General features: G+C 36.7%; 1 protein-coding gene across 1 annotated transcript; it reads right to left on the bottom strand.

Moving 5' to 3' along the window:
- Window positions 1–4,508: 4,508 nt before the first annotated feature.
- On the bottom strand, window positions 4,509–12,426 carry LOC122143279 (B-cell receptor CD22-like; the record flags this gene model as incomplete). The annotated part of the gene is made up of 4 exons (XM_042754013.1): window positions 4,509–4,590; window positions 4,741–4,793; window positions 11,689–11,938; window positions 12,167–12,426. Coding segments are annotated over 4 exons (645 nt in total), but the record flags the coding sequence as incomplete, so codon positions are not given.
- Between the last annotated feature and the right edge of the window lie 560 nt (window positions 12,427–12,986).

Raw genomic sequence — 12,986 nt, 5'->3', positions numbered from 1 at the left:
CCAAAAAAAGGGAGGAAGAAGAAGCTGTGTGCTTTTAAGCCTGGAATTCACTTCAAGATTTTTGCCCTGATTTTTCCACCTAATTACAGTCTGGAGAAGTTAACATTAGTTTCCCCGGAAAGTCAGATCCTGTTCTGCAGCTTTGAACTGACAGATTCCACAGAAAATCACGTAGTGTATGATGGTCACAGACCGATTTTTTAGCTTCAGTCTCTGATACCACCCAGTCAAATATGTTTGATATTTTCAGCAGATTTAAGAACGCGTTATTTATATTGGTCGAGTGTCTCCTGGCAACAAGGCTCACGTTACTGTGTAAGTTTGTGTAGTGTATGATGGACAGTTTTCCTCTGCCCCTATTTATAAAGTCGGTAAGTGTATGATAGTGTTTAAAAATTCTGTTCAGATTGAGGGATTTGGTTCAGCACAAAACACAACTGTAAGACCCTCACTGTGTCTGCAGTTTATAGTGTGTAAAACTGTACAGAATTTCAGCCTGCGATGCCTGAGATGAACTGTGAACAGAATACAGTTTCTCCATAGACTGACTACTTTTACTAAAATATGCAATGTACTGTATAACTATCAAATACAACCACAGAGACCTTTCTTCAAAGTTTGATCAAACTTTCAATTTGAATTCAATTTGCAATATAACCATTTTTGTTGCTAAGCTGAAATGTTTGGACACTGTGTGTTTTCATTTAGTAAAGTGAGTTTAGGGGGACAGTGATATTCAACTCACCTCTGATAGTGAGAGTGTCTCTGTTTACAGTGTAATGATCAGACATCTCATCTCTCCGTCCTCCACATGAGTACAGACCCTGATCAGATGTAATTAACACTCTAATATTTATATTGTCTCTACTCAAATCATAACTACAATAAATCTGAAACATTACACTGTCTTTATACCACTCATATCTCCAGTCACTGTGAGTCTCAATCACACACTTCAGGTTGACTGTCTCTCCAGTGAATACAGGACTGTCTGGAGTCACAGTCAGTGTAGATCTGGGTGAATCTGTGAAGAAAGAAGACAGAGCTCTTTCAGTGAACTAGTCAGAAACATGATCTGATCGTCTTTTTTCTCCCTCTCTCTCTCTCTCTCAATTCTGTCACCAATGGAATTTTGGTTCCTTGCCGCTGTCTGCCTCTGGCTTGCTTAGTTGGGGACACTTAATTTCCAGCGATATTGTTGACTTGATTGTACAGATACTATTTAAACGAAACTGAGCTGGATGATGGCATTGAATCAATGATGAACTGCCTTTTTTACTTAATTGGTTACAAAATATTGCTATTTCAAACAATTCGAATAAGTTGATAAGTGTCCATTCATAGAATCCTGAAATTAGCATATTAGAATGATTTCTGATCATGTGACACTCAGTTCCTGTATTTGTGTGACTGATGTTAAAGAGGAGAGTTTGTGGAGAGGAGAGTGATGGTCTCATAGTGTGTGCATTTATTTATGTATGTATGTATTTATTTATTTAATTACACTGAGAATTTTAAATATGAACTTTTATTTCCACTAGTGGTATGAATCGTTAACCTGTTTCTCTTGTTACATAGTGTATTTAAACTCCAGTCTTTTGCCTTGTTCTATGTCTGGTGTCCTTTATGGATGGTGTTCTTTTCAGTGCAGTCTTGCCTTCTTTACCCTTTGTCTGGTTTTTTATTCTGTTTTTTGCCTTTGTCTCTGTTGTCTGGATTTACTTTTGATTATGTGTTGTTAAAGGAAAACAAACCACCACCGTTTTTCCATATTCCACTATGTTCTTCCCTCAATTTAGACGAGTTGATACGGATCTCTCCCATTTCAGTGTGTGCACTTAATCGCTGTAGCGTGTGGCTCCACTATGCTAGCATTTAGCTTAGCACCATTCATTCCTTAGAATCTAAATAGGGATTAATTTAGAAGCTACCAAACACTTCCATGTTTTCCCTATTTAAAGACGGTTTACTGAGTAGTTACACGACTAAGTATGGTGGCACAAAATAAAACGTGGCGATTTTCTAAGCGGATAAATAAAATATAACTATAAGAGTTAAGGGGGAGTTTTCAGTAGTGATGATATTACTGTGCGGAGGTCGAAGAGCTGCAAAGTGCTCTTCCGCTATACATTAGTTATCATATTTTATCCGCTTAGAAAATTGCCACGTTTTATTTTGTGCCACCATACTTACTCATGTCAGATGATGCATCAGGGCTGTACAATGCATTTAAATGCATTTAATGATGTTTTTGCTGTAAATTAATTTCATAATATCAGCCGAGTGTTTGAAATAACTTACTTTTGTGATCTGATGAAGTTTCATATCACAGAATGATGCAAAATCATTTTATGATATTCTATACAGTGATATGTCTAATAGCATTGCATTATAAATGCACATTATACATATAAAAAAAAAATACCTGAGATGGCTTGAAGAACAGAAATACACCATTTAATCACAATTGTATGTTTATTGTCTTCATTCTTCATCAGTTAAACATGCTATCTGTGTTTTATTCAGCTACTGCAGCGAAAGCATATGCCTTTGTCCATGGCTGCATCGAAAACTTAGGCAGCTGACTTGCTGCCCTCATGAGGCAATGACTTTGCAGGTAGCGTTTTTTTTGCATGAAGGCACCATATCATTTAACTGATTTCGGACAGGCTTTATAATGGTTTAAGTAACGGTTTTAATGATCTACAGCAAAATATATAGAGATTTGGTGATAACGAAGTTAATATTTCATTACTGCAATATTAATTTCTCGCTAGAAATGACATAGAAAGTGGAAAACTTTGATCAAAAATGTACATTTACACACAAACTGACCACCGAACGCAACTTTCAGATGGCATCTTTATTTTTTAGCTTAAAGGTGCTGTATGTAAGATTTTGACTACTAAAGCATAAAAATACCATAATATGTTTGCAGATATTTTAGGAAACATGCTAAGTTACATACTTGTTTATCTAAAAACAATGCAAACAGTCAGTTATTCTCCTTTGAAAATGTGTGTTCCGGGTTGGAATGTCAATCTTTGTTTTCGGTTTGTGAAACCCACCCACTGCCAGTTTACCCAATTGTTTTTTCGGTACCCCCCCGGTTGCCAGTTGGCGGAAAACACAGCATATTTCATTTCATTCATCGTCAAGTGCACTCGTTCCTGTTTGTGTCATCAATCTGGCAACCTGCATGTGAGTCAAGTCTGAGGAGGAGGGTCGGGTGAAAAAAAACCCTCTCCAATATTTTTGAATTTGGACTGCAATAACCTAGTTCACGACTTTAATTTAAAAAAACAACAAAAAGTCTGTGTTTTCATCAGGATGGAATGCACAGGATTGTGGGATATCAAAGGCAGTGAAGGATACATCTATGCTGCCTTAAAAAATCGGCCAAATGAAGGCATCTCAGGAGACAGGAACTGAAATTAAATTCTGACGGTGCCTTGATGCCTTTTCTACCTTGGAATGCGTCCTCCAAAGGCAGCATTTTTCAGTTTTTGGATGCAACCCATATTAGGGATTTCCTCCAACATGATTTTTATGAGTATTTTAAATCATTATATGATTTTTTTTTTCACTTATGGTTTTACTGCAAGAGGGCGCAACACCTTATTTTGGGTAAAAAATAGGGGAAAATAATACTTCTAAGTTTTTCTCCAGTGTAGAGGCGTTTTCCTCTCCTCTGTCTCTCTCAGTGGATGCATAACATTTCCTGACAAAAAATTTATAATAAATCCTTAGACTTTTTTATCATAATCATTTATAATAAATCCTTAGACCTTTCTAAACAATTATAGTTATAGGTCTCCTGCATGTTAACTTGACATGCTGCAGTATTCTGTAAAATAAATTATTAATAATAATTTCCAATAATTATTACTTTATATAAATATTGGTATATAAAAACTACATTATTATTATTATGGTAGTCATATTGATATATAAAAGCAACAAATTATTTATTTGTTTATTTATTTTGCCAAATTGTGCAGATCTACAAATAGGCGCAGCAAACTTAGTGTTCTTTATAATTTCTCACAAATAAAGAAAAAGTTTTTCTGTATCTAAAAACTTTTGTAAGTTACAGTTCAGATTTTTGTTGGTTCAGATTTTGGAAGTGAAATTAAAAATGATAGAGAGATTAGAGTGAAATTGTGGTAGAAATGGAATCCAAACGGTATCTGGAGCTGAAAAAAAAAAAAAAAAAAAAAAAAAAAAAAAAAGATGTTCTGATTGCTATATACATAAAATGTATTTCCGGCACTGACTACAATAAAACAATATGTTTAAACTGCTATGACAATTTTTACACTAGTGGGGCATATTTTCATTATCTTGCCTAGGGCCTAATAAACCTACAGTCCGGCACTGACTACAATAAAACATCCACAACCGTATGGGCCAGCACTGATGGAATTAAATGTTTAAAAGAAAATGTGACATTCACATTGACCATGACGTATAAAGTGAGTTTATGAGGCCAGTGATATTCAACTCACCCATCACAGTGAGATAAACAGCTGAGCTTGATTGTGATGAGTTTGGTCTCTCATCTCTCTGTCCTCCACACCAGTACTGACCCTGATCAGATGTAATTACTCCTCTGATAGTGAGAGTATCTCTGTTTACAGTGTAACGATCAGACGTCTGTAACATTACACTGTCCTTTATACCACTCATATCTCCAGTCACTGTGAGTCTCAATCACACACACTTCAGAGTGACTGTCTCTCCAGTGAATACAGGACTGTCTAGAGTCACAGTCAGTGTAGATCTGGGTAAATCTGAGAAGAAACAAAATTTGAGAAGAGACGTGAGTTTGCAGTGCAGAGTGACAATCATATGACAAAATATCATGAAGGTGTTATAATACAAATCCATATGAATCTAGCAGTTTAATCCAAGTCTTGAAGAACAGATACAATCACTTTATCTGATAAACAGATTGTAATTTAGGATTTTATTTCACATATTCACATGCTTTTTGGATCTTCTAAGTTTTGGTTTCCTGGGCCCTCATTTATCAAGAGTGCGTAGAAAAGGTTCCATATTTTGTCCTACGAATGAAATTTAGAATGTGTGTAAGTACAAAAAAAATCCATATTTATCAACGTGCGTACGCGGTTCTTACGCACACAAGTAAGTAATCAATGTTAATAAATCCCACATGTTCTTAAGCACCAGGCCCGTTCACGTTCATGATCGTTTTGCATTCAGAAATGCCTCCAATAAAGCGTATATGGTGACAACACCTCCCTTTATAAATCACATGCATGTATAATGTCCGAATCTTCCAGCAAACCCGAGAATAGCCATGACACTATAGCTAATTGATTGATTTGGTTTGATTTGCAATTAAAGGACACGGGAACAAATACAGTCGTGGCCAAAAATATTGGCCCCCTTGGTAAATATGATCAAAAAAGGCTGTGAACAATTCATCTACATTGTTAATCCTTTTGGTCTTTTATTTAAAAAAAGTCACAAAAAATGTATCCTTTCATTGGATAATAAGAATTTAAAATGGGGGGGAAATATCATTTTTGAAAGAAATGTTTTTTTCTCTAATACACATTGGCCACAATTAATAGCCCCCTTTTATTCAATACTTTTTGAAACCCTCCATTTGCCAATTTAACAGGTCTAAATTTTCTCCTATAATGCCTGATGAGGTTAGAGAAACACCTGACAAGAGATCAAAGACCATTCCTTCATCCAGAATCTCTCCAGACCCTTTAGATTCCCAGATCCATGTTGGTGCTTCTCCTCTTCAGTTCACTCCTCTCATTTTCTATAGGGTTCAGGTCAGAGGACTGGAATGGCTATAGCAGAAGCTTGGTTTTGAGCTCAGGGGACCCATTTCTCTGTGTTGTTTTTGAGGTTTGTGTTTGGGTTATTGTACGGTTGGAAGATCCAAACATGGTCCATTATAAGATTTCTAACAGAGTCAGTCACTTACTGATTTTTTATCTGTTGGTATTTGATATAATCCATGATGCCATGTATCTAAACAATATGTCCAGGACCTCCAGCAGAAATATAGGCCCACAACATCAAAAATACAGCAGAATATTTCATTGTACACATGGGGTATTTTTTTTCTCTGTGTTCACCAAACCCATCTTGAGTGTTTTGTGCTAAAAAGCTCATTTTTTTTAGTTTAATATGATCATAGAAGCCAGTCCCACATGAAGTTCCAGTCATGGCTGATAACTGAATATGCTTTAGTTTTGTTTTAAATGAGCTAGGAGAATTTTTCTTGTAACCCTCCCAAACAACATGTGTTGATGTAGGGTTCTGTTTGACAATTTTTTTAAAGGTTTTCTGAACCAGAGACTCAACTATTTTCTGCAATTCTCCAGCTGTGACCCTCAGAGAATCTCCTTCTCACCGCACATTAAGACGATATAGACACATGTCCTCTTCTAGGGCAGTTTTGTAACATTTTTCTGATTGGAAATTCATAATTATTGCCCTGATGGTGGAAATGGGAATTTTTTCACTGCTCTAGCTCTTTTCTTAAAGCCACTTCACCAATTTGTGAAGCTCAATTATCTTTTGCTGCACATCAGAAATATATTCTTCGGTTTTTTCTCATTATGATGGATGATTAAGGAAATTTTAGGCTTTGTTTTCCCTCCTCTTTATATTCCTGTGAAACAGGAAGCCAGAGCTGGATGATTTCATGTTTATAATCATGCTGGAGTGCTCAAAGTTGTGAATATGAATGGGAATATACTTCAGAGCTATTTTACTCATAAGAATTTATAGGGGTGCCAATAATTGTGACCAACGAGTATTTGAGAAAAACATTCATTTCTCAATGATATTTCCCCTCCATTTTTAAATTCTTATTATCCAATGAAAGAATACATTTTTGTGAATTTTTTTCAATAAAAGACCAAAAGGATTAACAATGCAGATGATTTTCACAGCCTTTTTTGATCATGTTTACCAAGGGGGCCAATATTTTTGGCCACGACTGTATTCAAGAGATGACGATTTTGGGTTTTTATAATAAAATAAATTAAAAAAATGCTTTAAGGATAAAACTTGATCACATTAGTGGAGTTAAAAATATAAAAACTTAAATTAACAGTATTGGCTATACTACAATCACAAAATAAAAGCCAGCTGTTTCTTCAACAAGACCACAACCATGGGCAAGTGTCATCATTATCAAGAATCTTACAAATAGATTAATTAAACTCTCACTCATATCTTTTAAGTTTTTGCGCTTGTTTTAACTTCATAGGTCACATGATCAACATAGCGGATCATGATTTCCAAATTGCATTCATACTTCATACATTGACATCCATTCAGGCTGTAGAGTATGTACTCTTTTAGTGCTCATTAAGTAATTACTTATTGAAATTAAGTGCCTACATAGAAAGTATGCTGTTTCGGACGCAGCCTGACAACATCTCGTTTTGACATCTCGCGTGGTTCTGTGTGATTTGGACAACCTCAATTTACGCCCCCTTCCAGTTACGCCCCTCTCTTTCAGTCTGCAGACAGACCCTTCTCCACGGGAAACAAGCAGCGGCACTTTCTTTTTGTATTTTCACCATTCTACCACTAGATTGTCTGCATAAGCATGCTCAGAGCTGTGCTCATATTTACACACATTCCTACGAATAAGTACAAGTCGGTAGATCCCACACTTTGCGTGAAACTGTTTATACACACTCATCACGCACACATTTGTGGGTACGTACTGTTGATAAATGAGGACCCAGGACTTTTAATGGAGGAACAGAAAGCTCTCAGGTTTTATTTAGGTTTCTTAATCTGTGTTTTAAAGACTAACCAAAGTCTTCTGGGTTTGGAAGCACATGAGGCAATGTGATTATTTGTGTGTAATAATAACTGCATTCAGCTCTAAAACAATCACTAGCCGTGTTTTCCACTGTCGGGCCAAAAGCGGGCGTGCTGGTATGTGCCACGGCCAGTAGCGTTTCCACTGTCACTTCCGGTGCTTGATCGTGCCTCGTCGGTGCTTCCTCGGGGCCAATGGCCTGGGTTTTTTGGCCCGACGAAAACCTTGGGCCAAAGCTGGGGCTAGAGGAGTGGTTATGAACAAGGGGCGGAGTTTCTCCGCGTCTGGAGAGCGTCAGCGCCGCAGATCATTTCATAAAGCTAACAGCTATAACATCAACATTAAACACAAGTTGAGCTCAAAACTCATTTTCAGTCAGAAGCGAGTGTTTGAAATAACTTGATCCGATGTGGATTATAATCACCATACAAGGCAAATATTTATAAGCAATGCAAAAGACTCCGCACGCTAGCCATTAACATTAACATAATAAACATAGTAAATATGACCGCTTAAAGAAATCAGACATCAGCTTCTTTTTCTCTATCACAATGGTGTATTTATTTAGTAACATATTTTATCTGTCATAAGTCTTGTCTCGAGTTTAGCTCCGCGTAGCCTATGGTCATTAAAATATATAATGGTTTTTGTTTTGGGAGTTTTTTATAAAAATAAAGAAATTATAATATCTTTCTAAATGTGATGTATATAGGCTACTGTGACTACACAATAAACAAAAAAAAAAAACTCGACTGAATAAGCAGACTATATGTTCATAACGCTTTATTTCTGTGTGACTAATTTTAAATCCTGATAAATTAATTCATTATGATCAATGTATCACTTATTATAGTAAAACACAGATGCTTTTGGATTTAAAAAAAAATAACGCATGCAAACAAACAGGCGCTTTTATCATGTTCGTTTTGTGATCTCCCTAGTTCTAGCGACTTATTTCTTATTAGTTTTTCTGATAACTTCTCTTTGTTGGTGAAATGAGTGGTTGCGTGACGTTGTTCCTGAGAGGCGTGTAAAGGGCGGGTTTTAGTCAAGCGCAGCGGAGCTTCTGGGCACAACGGTGGAAACGCAGCACTATTTTGGCCTGGTGCTACAGGCCCGAGGCTATTAGCCTCGCTCGGGCCCGTTTAAAGCACTGGCTCGCACTGCCCCGACAGTGGAAAAGCGGCTACTGATTACTGCACAGCATCTGTCCTGTAAAGAAACATATGACACAGTTCTGCATCTGAACAGAATCATGACTAAAAGTGAATTGATTCAGTCCTCTTATAAAAACAGACAGATGTGGCTCATACAGAGGAGTGTAAGAAAAGATCTGAGATACAAACATATACTGTTTCAATCATCTGGGATCAGAAATATATATATACACACAGTGGGTACAGAAAGTATTCAGACCCCCTTAAATTTTTTCACTCTTTGTTATATTGCAACCATTTGCTAAAATCATTTAAGTTCATTTTTTTTTCCTCAATGTAAACACATCACCCCCATATTGACAGAAAAACACAGAATTGTTGACATTTTTGCAGATTTATTAGAAAAGAAAAACTGAAATATCACATGGTCCTAATTATTCAGACCCTTTGCTGTGACACTCATATATTTAACTCAGGTGCTGTCCATTTCTTCTGATCATCCTTGAGATGGTTTTACACCTTCATCTGAGTCCAGCTGTGTTTGATTATACTGATTGGACTTGATTAGGAAAGCCACACACCTGTCTATATAAGACCTTACAGCTCACAGTGGATGTCAGAGCAAATGAGAATCATGAGGTCAAAGGAACTGCCTGAAGAGCTCAGAGACAGAATTGTGGCAAGGCACAGATCTGGCCATGGTTACAAAAAAATTTCTCCTTTACTTAAGGTTCCTAAGAGCACAGTGGCCTCCATAATCCTTAAATGGAAGACGTTTGGGATGACCAGAACCCTTCCTAGAGCTGGCCGTCCAAACTGAGCTATCGGGGGAGAAGAGCGTTGGTGAGAGAAGTAAAGAAGAACCCAAAGATCACTGTGGCTGAGCTCCAGAGGATGGGAGAAAAGTTGTAGAGAATCAACCATCACTGCAGCCCTCCACCAGTTGCGGCTTTATGGCAGAGTGGCCCGACAGAAGCCTCTCCTCAGTGCAAGACACATGAAAGCCCGCATGGAGTCTGCTAAAAAAACAGATAAATAAGATTCTCTGGTCTGATGAGACCAAGATAGAACTTTTTGGCCTTAATTCTAAGTGGTATGTGTGGAGAAAACCAGGCACTGCTCATCACCTGTCCAATACAGTCCCAACAGTGACGCATGGTGGTGGCAGCATCATGCTGTGGGGGTGTTTTTCAGCTGCAGGGACAGGACGACTGGTTGCAATCGAAGGAAAGATGAATGCGGCCAAGTACAGGAATATCCTGGACGAAAACCTTCTCCAGAGTGCTCAGGACCTCAGACTGAGCCGAAGGTTCACCTTCCAACAAGACAATGACCCTAAGCACACAGCTAAAATATTCAAGGAGTGGCGGCTTCACAACAACTCTGTGACTGTTCTTGAATGGCCCAGCCAGAGCACTGACTTAAACCCAATTGAGCATCTCTGGAGAGACCTGAAAATGGCTGTCCACCAAACATTTACCATCCAACCTGACAGAACTGGAGAGGATCTGCAAGGAGGAATGGCAGAGGATCCCCAAAAACCAGGTGTAAAAAACTTGTTGCATCTTTCCCAAAAAGACTCATGGCTGTATTAGATCAAAAGGGTGCTTCTACTAAATACTGAGCAAAGGGTCTGAATACTTAGGACCATGTGATATTTCAGTTTTTCTTTTTTAATAAATTTGCAAAAATGTCAACAATTCTGTGTGTACACTGAGGAAAAAAAAATGAACCTAAATGATTTTATCAAATGGCTGCAATATAACAAAGAGTGAAAAATTTAAGGGGGTCTGAATACTTTCTGTATCCACTGTATATACACACATTGTGTTCCAAATTATTATGCAAGTGACATATCAATAGGATTTTGGTTCAATAAAGAGTCAGATTTTTGTTTGTGTGGTTTTTCACAACTTTTTAGATAACTGGTATCAGTCTGAGACAGGTTTGTTCAGTAGTTTGTCAGGTCTTCTGAGGTAAATGGAAACCCTACTTAAAGAGGTTGTTCCACATTATTAAGCAAGTCACAGTTCTCATGAAATATGGTCAGGAAAAAAGATCTTTCTGAAGATGAAAAGTATGAAACAATGCAATGTCTTGTAAGAGGCATCAAAACAAAATAAAATTTTGCGAAAAGCTATTAGAAATTATTGAACTGTCAAAAGATTTGTGAGTGACTTAGAGCACAGAAGATCTTGGTCAGATAAAGATTTATTAAGGAAAGTTTCTGTCAAACAAATTAACTGTATTGTAATGGCAGGTGTAAAAATGCCACTGCTAAGTAGCAGACAGATTTTTGAAGCTACTGGAGTTACTTAAGCTACTCAAGATCCTCTCCATGCAGACTGACAGTTGTGTGTAAAGCTGCATTTCAGTCACTGCTAACCAAACCTCACAAAGAGAAACCTGCATATATATAAATTAATATCTATAGCACATTTGTGTTCAATTGACAAAAGTGATAGTAAAGATAAAAATTGTTAGAAAATGTTTCTATTTTTAATAAAAGCTGCTATTCTCTGTCATCATCACTGCACTCACAGCTGATTGGTCCAATATCTGTTACAAACTCTTAACTAGATCATAATAACAGAATCTGACCGTGAGCATGAAAGGAGAGTCAAACTGAGATAAATGTACCTGGTTATCGACTCAATCTGTTTGTTTTGAGATGATGTAATGAAAAATGAACAGCCTCACCTGATACTGTCAGTGTAACTCCGTCACTCATCTGTGTGTGTGTTGGTGCTTGTGTCTGAGTTCCTCTACAGCTGTACACACCACTATGAGACGGATCCACAGATGAGATTTTATAGTTCTGGTCTCGTCCTGCGCTGTAAACCTGTTTTCTGTCTTTATACCAGCTGTACTGCCAGACTCCTGTCTTCTGTATGTGACATGTGAGAGTGACCGTCTCTCCTCTGAACACACGTCTATCAGGATCAACATCAAAAAATATCAAATATATTATAAACTAAAATGACTTTAAAAAATATTGCATGAAATAAAAAAATTAACTGAAATAAAAAAACTGAAATACTGAAACTGAAATATAAATTAATAAAATTTATTATTTTACATTTAGTTTTTAACTGACAACACTTGTTAATGTATGACAGTAATTATGTTTCATAACAAACACATCAAGTTATCTTCCATTAAAAAATGTATAGAAAGTAAGAGAGCTCTGACCTTTTACTGTAATCTTAACTGTATTACTGAACTCGCTGTAGTAGTTTCCTCGTTGTGCTCTGCACCAGTACTCTCCTTCATCAGAGACGCTCACAGACTCGATTGTTTTAGTTTCATCACCCGTGGATTCACTTTTTGAGTCTTTTCTCCAGAGAATTGTCCATCCAGTTAACTGTCCCACATCACAGCTCAGAGTAACTCTGTCTCCAGTGAACACTGAACTCTGGGGTTTACAGTCAGAGCCGGCTTCGGTTTATCTGTGAGTGTACAGTGATGCAGTGTTGAGTTCACTTTATTGGTTACTCTAATATTAATTAATTAATTAATGTCCATAAAAAAAAAAAAAACTTCTTACACTGTAAATTGCTTTAAAACCATTTAAGTTTAAGTTCCAAAACTAGATTTATGTTAATATTTAATATATTTAATATTATAACTGTGAACATTTTTCATTTTAGTTAACTAAACAAAGGATATTTCTTAATATAAAATTAGACTAAACACAGCTGAAATAATTTGTGTATTTGGAACTGAATTAAGTGAAATAATCAACCATTAGCAATTTGCAGCAGAAAATCAACATGTTTTAGTCCGTCCTCAACCTAAACACAGACTTTATTCCACACAGCACAACTGTAACCCACAAAACTCAACAGAAACTCTATTCCAATCCCAACATAACAGAGCATTAAACACTAACAGATCTTCCTCATAATCATAACAAACAAAGCAAACAAACAAACAATAAATAGATAAATACTAGTGGTGGGCATAGATTATTTTTTTTTTATCTAGATTAATCTCAC

The sequence above is a fragment of the Cyprinus carpio genome, unplaced genomic scaffold (genome assembly GCF_018340385.1).
Source record: "Cyprinus carpio isolate SPL01 unplaced genomic scaffold, ASM1834038v1 S000001094, whole genome shotgun sequence".
NCBI classification, from domain to species: domain Eukaryota; kingdom Metazoa; phylum Chordata; class Actinopteri; order Cypriniformes; family Cyprinidae; genus Cyprinus; species Cyprinus carpio.
Note: the sequence above shows the minus strand (reverse complement) of the source record. Positions and strands in the feature narration are given on the sequence as shown.